The following is a 12,543-nucleotide window of genomic DNA, read 5'->3' as shown; positions in this document are numbered from 1 at the left end:
GCGCTGCCGCATGCCCCCATCTCTGGGGCAGGGTGTACCCAGCCCTTGCCTTCATGCCCCTCCATGCTGGCCCAGGCTGGGGAGGGGACAGATTTCCTCTGGCTCCTGGCACATGCCTCGCATGCCAGGCCCCCGCGTGTGCAGCTAAGAAAAGCCCTGGAGCTGAACGTCTGGGAAGGGGGCAGCCATGTCGGACAATGAATGATGCTCCCAATTTTAGCCCCCCCCCCCCCACCAAGCGCTGCCCTTATCCAGCACTGCTCCAGCCTGACGTCACCCCTGGCTATTTAAGCTGGGCCAGGCAGGGCCAGCCCCAGGCTGGGACTTTGCCACGGCCCTGCAGCCCCAGACACCAGCCCGTGCTGCCGGGCACAGCCGCCATGCCTCCCAAGAAGGACCTGCCAGTGAAGAAGCCGGTGGCGGCACCAGCCAAGCCAGCTGCCAAGCCAGCTGTTGCAAAGCCAGCCCCAGCTGCAGCAAAGCCCAAAGCCCCAGAACCGGCTCCGGCCCCGGCCCCGGCCCCGGCCCCAGCTCCAGAGAAGCCCAAAGAGCCGCCGATTGACCTCTCCAAAGTAGTGGTATGTGGGCTAGTGACTTGGGGGTCAATGCAGCTGGGGGGGGGTCCCCACCTACAAGGGATAGCAGCACCACAAGGGTTAACCTGCCCCTAGCCTGCCATGCAAGTGGGAAGAGGTGCTGGACACAGAGCCGCCCCGCCCCCAGCCATGCTGCCCAGTTTGCAAAGGGCCAGACAGCTCCGGCCACCCCCTGAGCCCTGCACCCCAGACCTGCTGCCTCCTGGCCCCAAAACTGCCCCTCCCCTCCGAATTACAGTGGGTGGGATGGTGTCCCCCCACCCCACCCCGCATAGTCCACCCCCAAAAAAGCAGCATCAGCTGGACCCTCAATAGGTGTTGAAGGGTAGGGGAGCCCCACAAGCTCAGGGGCCCAGGCACTCCCCCAGCAGGGAAGGCCACTATTAGCCTCTTTTCAGAGGGGGAAAACTGAGGCACAGGAAGGCACTGAGACTTGCCCAATATGAGCCAGAGGCAGAGCTGGAACATGGACCCAGGAGTCCAGGTAGCCTCCCCCTCCCCCACATTAGTTCCCTTGCCTCTCCCAGAGCTGGGAATAGGACCAGAGAGGCCTCATGTTCAGCCACCCCTGGCTCCCCCTGCACTTTGTCTGTCCTTCCAGTGGGTGTTCAGCAGCAGTGCTGGGCCTGATGCAGCAGAGAGGGTTGGGGGGTGGTCAGTGGAGCTGCTATGACCCTTCCAAGTGGGACTCATCTAAGGCACTTCCCCCACCCCGGCCTGTAGCTCTGGGGCCAGGAGGGGAAGGAAGGCCTCGTGGTTGGCAGTGGGGGCAGGAGGCAGGATTCCTGGGTTCGCTCCCCCCATGCTACCCTGGCTTTGTAGCACTCTCCTGCCCTGGGGTGTCAGGCTGCCCCAGTGGGGGGCCCAGCGCGCAGGGCAGGATAAATTTAGCTGGTGAGCGGGGCCCTGTTATTTTAATGACAGGGCTGGAATGGGCCTGGGTGCCCAGGCAGCCGGCTGAGGACAGGTGGCTGCGGGTAGGGGATTAGCACCCCCTTTCCCAGGCCCATTGACTTCAGCCCCAGCGCCGGGCTCGGGTTGCGGTGGCTGGGCCGGGGCTGGCCATGGCCGGGCTGCTGTGCGGGGAGCCAGCCTGCAGCTGCATTCCTGCGGCAGTGAGGTAGGGCCCCATAAGGAGCGTGGCGGGGGGGGCTCAAGGCCCTTATATGAACTCAGCTGCAGGCACAGCCCCCCCCCACCCCACGCAGCCAGGGGGCTGCCCCGCCCCACAGCGCCTCCTGCTGGCAGAGGTCGGGCCTGGTGTCCCCCCGTGCAGCTCGGCGTTAACTCTTTCGCTTCCTCTTTGCAGATTGAGTTTAACAAGGAGGAGCTGGAGGGTAAGTGAGGGGTCGGGGCTCGAGGACAAGCGGGGGCCGCTCTCCGCCCAGCCGTTTCCAAGCTCACGTCAGTTCCCAGCCCGTCCCGGCGCTGGTTACGGGGCATTTCCCATTCACCGCCTGCAGCGGGGCGGGACCGGGTGTGGGGCGCACGGCTGGGCGCGAGGGTGGAGGTAGAAGCCCGGGACTTGCGTGGATAAATCTCAGCGCGTCCCGCAAGGAGGCGGGATTCGAACTTACGGGCTCTGGCTCCCCCCGCCAGTCAGGGGAGCGAAGGGAGCGCGCCCTCAGCCCGCAGCGGGGTCAGCCGCGGGGGGGGGGCACTAATCCCCCCCCACAGGTTCAGCCCAACGCAGGTGTGAGCAGCTGCCGGGCCCCACCCCAGAGGTGTCTGCATCTCCCTGAGGCTCGCGCCCTGTTTGAGCCGGGCGGGGGGGAGAGGAGCGTGAGCGCGCAGTGTTACTCCTCCGGCCGGGGGGGGGAACCAGCGTCCCGCAGCGAGGGGTGGGGGGTGCTCTGGGCTTTGTCCCAGTCGCAGCTGGAGGCTGCTAGGAGGGGGGTCCGGGCTGGGCTGCCCCCTCTCCCGCGATCCTGGCACGAAGCAGGCAGCTCGGCCGGGCGGTTCCAGCCCCTCTGACCCGCGCCCCCCCCAGATTACAGGGAGGCGTTCCAGCTCTTCGACCGGGTCGGGGACGGCAAGATCCAGCTGAGCCAGTGCGGGGACGTGCTGCGGGCCCTGGGCCAGAACCCCACCAACGCCGAGGTCATGAAGGTGCTGGGCCACCCCAAGCCCGAGGGTGAGCGAGCAGCTGCGGCGGGGGGGGGGGAGGGGAGGGAGCTCTCAGCTCCTGCCAAGCCTCAGCTGCGGGAGTCAGGTGACGCCCCGTGAGGAGCCGCTGGGGTGGGGGTCAGAGAGCCTGTTGCTCCGAAGGGGGAAGGAAGGAGCTGCCCCCCGAGTCCCCCACTAGCAGCGGCCTGTGGGGGGCGGTGACGGGAGGGGGCTACCCCCAGACTCCTGGGTAAGCAGGGACGGGCCCCCTCTGCTCCAGGGCAGCCTGGCGGGAGGGGCCCCAGGCCGTGCCCGGGCCCTGCCTCAGTTTCCCCTCCCGGCAGAGCTGGCCTCCCGGCGGGTGGAATTCGAGCAGTTCCTGCCCATGCTGCAGACCATCGCCAAGAACAAGGACCAGGGCACCTTCGAGGACTACGTGGAGGGGCTGCGGGTCTTCGACAAGGAGGGCAACGGCACCGTCATGGGGGCCGAGCTGCGCCACGTGCTCTCCACGCTCGGTGAGCTCGCGGCTCCCGCGGGGCCGGCGCCAGGCCAGGGGAAGCCCGGCTCGGCCAGCCCGGCCCCGCTCGGCGCGGGAGGAGCCCCCGGGGCTGCTGGGGCGGCGCGTGATGGGGGAAGGGCCCCTCGGAGCTACCAGTCTGGTTCGCAGGGAGGGCACTGGGTCTCGCCCCCCCAGGCTGTGGGGCTGGTAGTGGGGCTGGCCCTCCTGGGTTGTGGGTCTGGCTCCCCCGGGTTGTGGGGCTGGCAGGGGGTCTGCCCCCCGGGCTGTGGGTCTGGCCCCCCCGGGCTGTGGGGGCGGTAGTGGGTCTGGCCCTCCTGGGTTGTGGGGCTGGTACTGGGCCCGGACCCCCAGGCTGTGGGCCTGGCCCCCCCGCCGGTGTGGTAGCCGTAGCTGCCCCCGGCTAAGGCGCGGCTCCGCGGGGCGCAGGGGAGAAGCTGACGGAGGAGGAGGTGGACGCGCTCCTGGCTGGACACGAGGACGCCAACGGCTGCATCAACTACGAAGGTGGGGCCCGGGCTCAGCCCTGCGGCCGGGCCGGGAGGAGGCTCCGGGGCCCCCGGCTCATGCTAACGCCTCTCTCCTCCCCGCAGCCTTCGTCAAGCACATCCTGTCCGGCTGAGCGCCCCCCGCCCGCGGGTAGGTGCCCCTCGGCCCGGCTCTGCGGGGGGAAACTGAGGCAGAAGAGAACCCGGCGCTCCTGCCCTGCCCCGCCGGGGTCCCCGCCCGCCTCTCACGGGCCCCGTCTCTCCGCAGGCCGGCGGGGTGGGGCTGAGCGCCTGAAGTCTCCTGAGTCCCTCGCTCTGCTGCGGCCCAGGACTTCTGAGAGCCCCGCGGGGCCGAGGCCTCCGGACACCAGCGGCTCCCCCCGACTGCAGCTTCCCAGCGGGGGGCGGGCGGGGGCCGGACGATCCAGGCGCCTGGACAATAAAAGCCCTTCATTCGCAGCCGCCTCTGGCCTCGGGGCTCCCGCGGGGTGGGGGGTCACCCACCGAGCCGGGCTCCCCAAACCCTGGGCCTTCCCGCGGGCCTCCTAGCCCGGGGCCTGCGCACCCTGGGCGCCCCGCAGGATGGGGTCGGGGGGGCCGCGCTGGTTCCCTCCCCACGCGGGGCGCAACTCGGACGCGGCGCCAGGGAGTGGCCAGAGCCCCCCACGCGGGGACCCCCCCTCGGGCTGGCGCCCGGTTGCTGGGGGGGGGCCTGGGATCTGCCCCCCCGGCCTGTCCCTTCCCGCCGGCGCCCCGTTCTACTCTGCTGTTCCCCGCCGGTGCCTGGGCTCCCGCGGCCGGCAGCCGCCCCCCACCCCCCCCCGGCAGCGCGCCTGGGGGGCAGTGGCCGATGATGGGGGGCGGGCTGCTGCGCGCCCCCGCGGCCCCTTTCCAGCCACCCCGGCTGCCTGCATCCTCCCGCATCCTCCCTGTCCCGCTCGGCGTGAGCCCCTGCTGCCCGCGCCGGGCTGGGAGAGGGGAGCCCGTGACCGGCCCCCGCCTCCAGCAGCGGCCGGTCACCTCCGCCCAGCACCCGTCGGCCGCTTCCCCGCTGGAGGGGCCCTGAGCGTTCCGGGCTCCGGCCTGTGGAGAGGGGGAGCGCTCCCTCTGCTGCGGCCGCGGGAAGGCGGCGAGCTCCACTGGGGGTGGCCCGAGCCGCGGGGAGAACTGGCGCCAGGGACCGCCGGGCCATGCCCAGCCCTGCAGAGCGCGTCTCAGTCTGCTGCTGGTACTCACCCGCCCCGCCCCGCCCCCTGGCCCCCTCTGGAGCACGCCCGACCCCTCTGGGGCACCGCATTCCCGCCCCCCGGCCCCCTCGGGGACACCCATCCCCGCCCCCATCCCTGTCTGGGGCCCCCGGCCACCCATCCCCCTCCGGGACACCCCATATCCGCCCCCACCCCCTTCTGGGGCGACCCGGCCCCAGCCCCCTCTGGGGCACCCCATCCCCGTGTGCCCCCCCTCTGGCACCCCCCCGGCCCCTGCCCCGGCCCCCCAGTCCCCTCTGGGACACCACCAGATCCGTCCCCCCATCCCCCCCGGGACACCTCCGGCCCCGCTCCCCGCACCCCCTGTGGGGCACCCCCGGTCCCGGGGGTCCATCTCCATGTCTATGTATAGGCAAAGCCCGGCTGGCTGCGAGCGGCTCCATCCCGCTCCTTTGCGGGGCCCTTCATGAATAATGCAGCATCTAATTAGCATAACGAGTGACGCATTGCCCTGCCCTGCCCAGCCAATGGCGTGCGAGCGCCCGGGGTGACGTCAGCGCCAGTAGAAAGGCGCTGGGGCTGGACGCGAGTGGAGTCCATTGCAGGGAGCGGAGCCGCCGCAGCCATGGTAGGGGCGGGGGACGAGCTCCGGGCCGGATCCGGGGCCCCGGGAGTGGGGGGCGAGCTCGGGGGCGGATCCGGGGCGCTGGGGGGGCGAGCTCCGGGCCGGATCCGGGGGCCCTGGGGGCGGGGGGCGAGCGTGGGGGCGGATCTGGGGCCCCGGGGGGGGCACTGGGGGGCCGAACTCGGGGCACACCTAGGTTCCTGCCCGCCGAACCCCGTGACACTCCGGAGCCTGACGTCCGTCCCTGGAAGGAGCCGGGCGGCTCCTAGCCGGCTCGGGCGGGAGGAGGGGGGCGCTGCGCTGCGCTGCTGGGCGTCGGGCCCGCGCCGCGGAAGTCGGGGGGGGCCGGGCTCCCCGCTGACGGCTCCGCTGTGCTTGCCTTGCAGTGTGATTTCACCGAGGATCAGACAGCCGGTGAGTTTCCCAACCCCCCGCCGTCCTTCCTTTCGCGGCCTCTGTCCTTGCGCGCTATTTTCAGTTCGGGGCGTGCGACTCCCAGGCGCGCCGGGCACTCACCGCTCTCTCTCCCTCCCTTGTAGACCCTCCTCTGTCTCTAGCCTCCTTCACTCTCCTGTAGCCTCTCTCTAGCGCCGGCGGTAAGTGGTGGGGCCCGCCTGTGTGATCGCCCCTCCCTTAACACGGGACCCCTCGCTTCTGGGGGCTGCTCTCCGTGCTGCCTTCGCTCTTGCTGCTCAGGGGTTCTGCCTCCCGCCACGCGCGGGCCCCCCTAACTCTGCGTCTGGGGGTGACTCCGCGTGGGTCATTCAGCAGGGCTCGCTGGGGGGCGGAGCTGGGTTCTGCCCCCCTCCCCCCGCTCTGGGTGGGGCTCACGGGGTGCGGCTGCAAGGGGGGAAATGGCTGCGGAGACCGCTCTGCTCCGGCGAGCTCCCCGCTGTGCCCCTCCTCCCCGTGTCGGGGCGGCGGGGGTCGCCCCCCGGGTGTTGGAGGCTTCGCACAACCCCTGCGCCCTGCCGCGCACGGACCTCCTTATATGGGCACAAACTCGCTGCGCTGCGCCTGCCCTGCGCGGGGAGAGGGGGCGGGCTCCGGGCTTCCCTTTGGCTGCTGTCTGCCGGGGTGGGGCAGGTCTGAGCCCGGACGCCTGGGTTCTCTCTTTCCCAGCTCTGGGAGGGGCCGGGAGGCAGGACGCCTGGGTTCCCTCTTTCCCAGCTCTGGGAGGGGAGTGGGTTAGTTGGGGGTAGGGGCTGGGCTCCAGGATGCCGGGGTTCCTTCCCCAACTTGGGGAGGGGAGGGGTCCTGATGCCTCCATTCCATTCCTGTCTGTGGTCTGGGGCGCCCTGGAAAGGGAGGCTCACTCCCGGGGCACGTGCCGGCTGTGATGTGCAGAGCTGTGGCTGACCAGGGCAGCCTCTGCTGCAGGGGCCTGTCCTGGGGCTGATGTTCCTTTGGCCCCTCTCAGTGCCCCCTTGGCCAGCATTGCTGGGGGCCTGCAGTGACCGAGGCTGACCTGGGGGGCAGCTGTAGGTCTGTGCCCAGGGAACTTGGAAATACTGCCCTGGTGTCTCTGCTCCCAGCACAAACCCGCTGCTCTGCCCTCATTGCTGGCAGGGGGGCTTTGGAAGGTGGTGGGGAGGACAGATGCCCTTAGCCCAGCTCCGCAGCAGCCTCCTGTGATGGAGTGGGGGGAGTGCAAATGCGAGACTCAGGCTGGATGTGAGAGACAAGCAGAACAGCTCCCAGTGGCTAAGGATGACCCTGGGGCTACAACGGGCAGGTAACACCTCTGCCCTGAACAAAGAGGAGGGAGGAGCCGAGCTGGTTTTTTTGAATCAGGGGTGGCAGTTAGAGGCTAAGGGAAGAGGAGCTGGAAGGGAGCCAGCCTGAGGAGGGGGAAAGCTACACCCCAGAGGGGCACCCCTCGGGGTCTTCTCCCCAGGACGGGTTGGAAGGACCGTCTCTGACTGCTGTACTGTCACTTCTGTGAGAAACTGGGCATCTGTTGCCTAATAAACCTCCTGTTGTACCTGCTGAGTGAGAGTCACTCCTGCCAGCGGATGGGGTGCAGTGCAGGGGGACCCCTGACCCCCATCACACCTCCCAGCCCCCCGAAGCTGCAGGGCTGATGGGGGTACTGAGCCCCACGGGTACCCCCAGCTGTGGGAGCCCAGGTGAGGAGGTGCCAGTTCTGTGTACTGTCAGGTACTGCCACCAGAAGAGCCCAGAGTTTTCCCAGCGTCCAACCTGAACCTCCCTTGCTGCAAGCTACACCCGGCTCCTTGGCCTGGCCTCGGGAGTTAAGGCCACCCCTGATTTCTCGACCTTTCATCATTTCGATTGCTCTTCTCTGGACTTCCTCCAATTTGTGCCCCCTTCCCTCACGTGGGGCCAGGACTGGACTCCAGGGGCAGACCGGGTGTCTAGTTGCCTGGGGGTTCAGTCCAGCGCAGGGAATCCTGGGCCAAGCTATAAGCAACCCTTATAGGGGGCTCTCAAAGGCTCCTGCCTTGTGGTAGTGGCGCTCCTGCTTTCCATGGCAGGGCCTCGTGGGGAGGCCTGTCACTGGGGTGGAGCGGCGCCAGGCAGCTTGGGGGCTGGCCCAACGGGGCTGTCGGCGTCTGTGTTGCTGCGGGTGGGATTTCCTTGTCCTGTGACGCTGCCTCGCTCTCCCCGGCCCCCAGAGTTCAAGGAGGCATTCCAGCTCTTTGACCGGACGGGAGATGGCAAGATCCTGTACAGCCAGTGCGGGGACGTGCTGCGGGCCCTGGGCCAGAACCCCACTAACGCTGAGGTCATGAAGGTGCTGGGGAACCCCAAGAGCGATGGTGAGTGAGAGTCGAGGGCTGCGGTCCCCTCTGGCCTCCCTGGGCTAGCAGGGGGTCTGCTCTCAGCCCTCTTGGCTGGTGAGATCTGGGCACGTGGCAGCTCAGGCTGGCTGAGAACTTGGGGGTGTGCAGGGAGACCCCCCACTCTCAGGGGGCGGGGGGGAGGGCTTGGCTTTGGGGGTGTTTTGCACCCAAGAGCCAGACGCGAGGGGTATGTGGCCGGGGAGGTTTCTGGATCGAGGCTGGTGTGGACCGACAGGCTGATCCCTCTGTGGAATAGCCAAGGTACCAGTGGTCCTGGCTCTGCGGGTGGCCTGGATGTGTCTTTCCAGGGGTGGGGGAACAAACCTGGATCTTTGTCATCCCCGGTGGGCGGCTGACACCCAGCTCTGCTTTATGCCCTGACAGTGCCCTGGTACCACTTCCCCCAGTGCCCTCGTCACATGCCTCTTTGGGATGGCTGATGCCACTTGGCCAGTGTCCCCATAAGCTGAGCACTTGGCAGCTGCCCAGGAGAGATTTGAATGCTGCCCAGCTGGCTAGCAGGGTGCCCACACTAGGTTGTCTCTGGGTGGTGGCACACAGCTGTGCATTTTGGTGCAGATAACCAAATTTATTCCACCCATGGATGGGCAAAACAGGGAAAGCTGCCTGGGGTGCATGTCCCACCTCTGGGGGCCTGGAGCCCAGGGCGCAGGACAGGAGTTTGCTCGCTGGTCTGAGCAGACCAGACCCCTGCATGGTCAGTCCTGCTCGTGGAAGAGTGGCGGTGAGCAGGCCCACCCCTGCTGTTGGGCCGGGCCGGGCTCTGAGCCGCATCCCGTCTCTCACTAGAGATGAACACAAAGACGCTGAGCTTTGAGCAGTTCCTGCCCATGATGCAGACCATCGCCAAGAACAAGGACCAGGGCTGCTTTGAGGACTATGTGGAGGGGCTGCGGGTCTTCGACAAGGAGGGCAACGGCACCGTTATGGGGGCCGAGATCCGACACGTCCTGGTGACCCTGGGTGAGGCCCAGAGAACTGGGGGGACTTGAGGGCCGAGGTCAGGGGGGTCCCAGGGGCTGTGCCTGGGTCTCTCCCAGTGGCAGACATCCCCAGGGGAGGGAGCAGCCCTGGGGAAGTCTGAGAATTTGCGAGGCTCTGCTCCCATTTTCCCCGCCGTGCTGGGCCCCGGCCAGGGTCTGGGACCAGCATCTAGGAGGCCCCAGGCCAGGTGTCCCCACGGAAGCAGTGTGTCCTGGGGGAGGGTTACGGAGGTGGGATTAGCTGGTGGGGAGGAGGGGTTCCCAGGCGGGGCCGGGGGTCTCTAGTAAAACCCTGCATGTGCTGCGCAGGGGAGAAGATGACTGAGGAGGAGGTGGAGGTCTTGGTGGCCGGGCATGAGGACAGCAACGGCTGCATCAACTATGAAGGTGAGGGCTGGGGGGCTGCAGGGGCTTCGGAGCCGGCGGGGGCAGGTCGTTTGACCCCAGAGCGCCTGATGACTTTGGCTCTCCTGCCTGTGCTGGGGGGGAGGGGGGAATCCCCCCTGTGCTGGGGGAGGGGTGTTGTCTGTCCCAGGCCCAGGATTCACTGCAGGGCTCCCTGTGGGCCTGGCTCACTTCCCCCCCAGAGGACACTGCGAATGCCCAGGGGAGTCCCCCGCCCTCGGAGCAAGGAGCCGGGCGCTGCCAGCCCCCACTCGTTGGTTCCCGCAGGGTGCCCGGCCGGGGTAAGGCCGGCTCCCTCCCTGGGGTCCCTCTCGCTTGTGGGCACCGCGTCCCCCCTGCGTTTGCTTGATTGATGTCTCTTCCTTCCAACAGCGTTTGTGAGGCACATCTTGTCAGGGTGAAGCCGAGCGGGGTACGCCTCTTCCCCTCTCCCCCCCCGCCTCGCCTCTCCCCTCCCCCGTTCTGAAGGACGTCTGGTTTGCGCTCTCGGGCCAGCGTAGCCCCTGGCATGTCTCTGCATGCAGCTGACTCTCTATCCCAGCGGGGCAGGGGCTGGGAGCCGAGCACCATTTTAAAGCAAGACTGTAGCCAGCCTGGGGCAGGTGTTGGGGTGTGGGCTGTTGCCCCCTGTCAATGCAGACTCAGGGGGGCTCCCTGTAAGCTGAGCACGTGGGTGGCCGCCCAGGAGAGTTTCAGGTGCTGCCCAGCTGGTTAGCAGAGCGCCCCCAGCCTGTGTCTCCTGGTGGTGGGCATCCGCTCATGCCTGGGTGTGTGCAACAAAACTTATTCCACCCACAGAGGGGGGCAGTGTTGCGGGGGCTTGTCTGTAGCCCTTGGGCAGGACAGGTACTGCCCTGGGCTGGCTGCTGCTGTAAATGGAGGGGGTCCTGCCCCAGCTTCTTGCCTCCTAGATCTCCCCAGCTATTGGGGAGCCTCAGCAACAGGAGACAGCTGGTGCCAGTGGGACAGACGGTTCTTCCCTGCTACGGCCACAGTCTTTCTTTAGGGACTGGTGCGGTGGCTGCCTGCCTGGCCCCGTCTCGCTGCTCTTCAGCCCTCTCCCTCCAGCGGCCCGCTCTCTGCTGTAGGCAAAGCCAACGCTCTCGCCTCGTGCCTGGCAGACGGCAGTGCAGCTTGTAGGCCCCGGTGCCTGGCCGTAGTGGTAGAGATCCTGTCCCCCTTTCTGCTGCTGCCAGGGGGCGGAAGCATCCTGGGGAGTCCTGGGGCAGCTGGCCCTGGGTGCTGTGCTAATGGGTGGGGCCTGGGGCTGTGGCTCTCACGCCCCATCCTCCCATGTTACTGGGGGAGCCGCCCTCCCTGCCCCTCTGCCTGGTGGGGGAAGGGAAACAGAGCCCAGGCTGGCAGTGGGGCAGGCCTAGAGCCAGGGGCTCTGCGCTGGGGGCGGGGGGGCAGACGAGGGGTCTCTGGAACACAGCTGCTGCAGGCTCCCTGGTGAACGCGCACCCCCTTGCAAAGCCTGGCAGCCCCAGCTGCATTACCCCCACTACCGAGGTGCCTCTCCCACGCAGGGGCGCCTGCCGTGTCTCACACCTGCCTTCTCTCCGCAGAGCTGGTCCGGATGGTGCTGAGCGGCTGATGACTCCAGCCTGTCTGTCCCTGCGGCCTGACTCACCGCCGGGGGCTCAGCTTGGTTCTGTGCCTTTTTTCTACGCCGTGTGTAACCGCTTCTTCCTGTTTGGACCACGGGGACGTCTGGTGATATGGGAAGGTGGCGGGTGAACCCCCTCCCCCGCCCCCGCCACTGCAGGGTCCCCCTATTTTATCTGCCAGCCACCTGGTTTACCCTAATAAATGGCTTGAAAAGTGGAGGCTGTGGCAGGTTTGGAAAAGGGATGATGGGGGGGGCACAGCTCCTGGCTGGTGCTTTCTGTGAAAACCAGAATTGGCCATCGCTGCCCATCCTGGGGGTGGGGTAGAGTGTGGCCCTGGGAGGGGCAGGGCTGTGTGCCAGCCGGCAGCAGCTGGCACCAGGGCTGCACAGGAGCCAACTGCTGCTGGGGACGGCACAAAAAGGCACAGGGGCTAGCTGGGGCCAGTAGGGGCTGGGGGCAGGGAGGGAAGCCTCCCCACATGCACCGGGGGGCCCCGCTGGGAATCTGCCCAGATGCCACCCTCTACACACACACCCACCCACCCACCCACCCACCCCCGGCCCAGCTCAGCTCAGCTCAGCTCCTTCCTGGTCCCTGCAGCCCTTTGTCTTCCTCCCCCACCTTAATCACCCTCCTGCTCTTAAATGCTGGATTTTCCTCCCTGCCCCCAACCTTTCCCCACTCACTGAGAAAAGTGCAGCCCTTCATCAGGTATACATGTTGGAGGCTAACCCAACAACTAGACAGAGAGAGAGTTGGGGGCGGGGGAGGGAGCGGAGCCAGGATTACTACCCCCACCCTTGGGCAAATGTGAAATGCTGCAGTGGAAGTGGGGGGAGCTGGGATTCCCCCCCCCCCCCCCCCCCCAGTGCAGGGTCTGTGTTAAAGGATGAGAGCTGGAGCATGGTGTGTGGCAGAGGCACAACCCAGCTCCTGCCAGGTCACAAAGCCTGGGGCAGCTGTTAGGAACACCTGAGGCACAGTTTGGCTGGTTGGGGGGGGGGGGGGGATGCTTTCCCAGCAGGGCAGCGTTAGAGGGGGACCAGCTGCCAGGGTTGGGTTCTCACCCCTGTGCCCCACAGCCTCTGCTGGGCCAGGCCCAGTGCTAGTGTAGCAGTGGGTAAGGAACTACACTGACCAGGCACCCTCCCCCTGCCATTGCAGGAGCTAG

General features: G+C 67.7%; 2 protein-coding genes across 4 annotated transcripts; both read left to right on the top strand.

Annotated features, from left to right (window-relative positions):
• Positions 1 to 303: 303 nt before the first annotated feature.
• LOC142003462 (myosin light polypeptide 6-like) lies at positions 304 to 4,169 on the top strand. Of its 2 annotated transcripts, XM_074980420.1 has the most exons (7): positions 304 to 578; positions 1,906 to 1,933; positions 2,587 to 2,730; positions 3,047 to 3,220; positions 3,652 to 3,729; positions 3,816 to 3,861; positions 3,979 to 4,169. In XM_074980420.1, the coding sequence occupies exons 1-6, from the start codon at positions 381 to 383 to the stop codon at positions 3,842 to 3,844; spliced, it is 651 nt and encodes a 216-aa protein (XP_074836521.1). In that variant the 5' UTR covers positions 304 to 380; the 3' UTR covers positions 3,845 to 3,861; positions 3,979 to 4,169. The 2 variants fall into 2 exon arrangements, with proteins under 2 accessions (XP_074836521.1, XP_074836520.1); XM_074980419.1 differs by having other exon boundaries at positions 3,816 to 4,169.
• A 1,259-nt stretch (positions 4,170 to 5,428) lies between these two features.
• On the top strand, positions 5,429 to 11,586 carry MYL6 (myosin light chain 6). 2 transcript variants are annotated; one of them, XM_074980422.1, is made up of 7 exons: positions 5,429 to 5,546; positions 5,930 to 5,957; positions 8,183 to 8,326; positions 9,161 to 9,334; positions 9,664 to 9,741; positions 10,132 to 10,171; positions 11,328 to 11,586. In XM_074980422.1, exons 1-6 carry the CDS (start codon positions 5,544 to 5,546, stop codon positions 10,158 to 10,160), a joined length of 456 nt encoding a protein of 151 aa, XP_074836523.1. In that variant the 5' UTR covers positions 5,429 to 5,543; the 3' UTR covers positions 10,161 to 10,171; positions 11,328 to 11,586. The 2 variants fall into 2 exon arrangements, with proteins under 2 accessions (XP_074836523.1, XP_074836522.1); XM_074980421.1 differs by lacking the exon at positions 10,132 to 10,171 and having other exon boundaries at positions 5,430 to 5,546.
• Positions 11,587 to 12,543: the final 957 nt, after the last annotated feature.

The sequence above is a fragment of the Carettochelys insculpta genome, chromosome 29, assembly GCF_033958435.1.
Source record: "Carettochelys insculpta isolate YL-2023 chromosome 29, ASM3395843v1, whole genome shotgun sequence".
NCBI classification, from domain to species: Eukaryota; Metazoa; Chordata; order Testudines; family Carettochelyidae; genus Carettochelys; species Carettochelys insculpta.
The sequence above is the reverse complement of the archived record's forward strand: the minus strand, read 5'-3'. Positions and strand labels throughout refer to the sequence as shown.

Bases quoted from the DNA above. Each gene is read 5' to 3' on its own strand.
- MYL6 (XM_074980422.1), top strand. The intron at 5,958-8,182 runs GTGAGTTTCCCA...CCCGGCCCCCAG, and splicing joins CACCGAGGATCAGACAGCCG to AGTTCAAGGAGGCATTCCAG. The intron at 9,335-9,663 runs GTGAGGCCCAGA...TGTGCTGCGCAG, and splicing joins ACACGTCCTGGTGACCCTGG to GGGAGAAGATGACTGAGGAG.
- LOC142003462 (XM_074980420.1), top strand. From the start codon at position 381: ATGCCTCCCAAGAAGGACCTGCCAGTGAAGAAGCCGGTGGCGGCACCA. The intron at 1,934-2,586 runs GTAAGTGAGGGG...CGCCCCCCCCAG, and splicing joins TAACAAGGAGGAGCTGGAGG to ATTACAGGGAGGCGTTCCAG. The intron at 3,730-3,815 runs GTGGGGCCCGGG...TCCTCCCCGCAG, and splicing joins CGGCTGCATCAACTACGAAG to CCTTCGTCAAGCACATCCTG.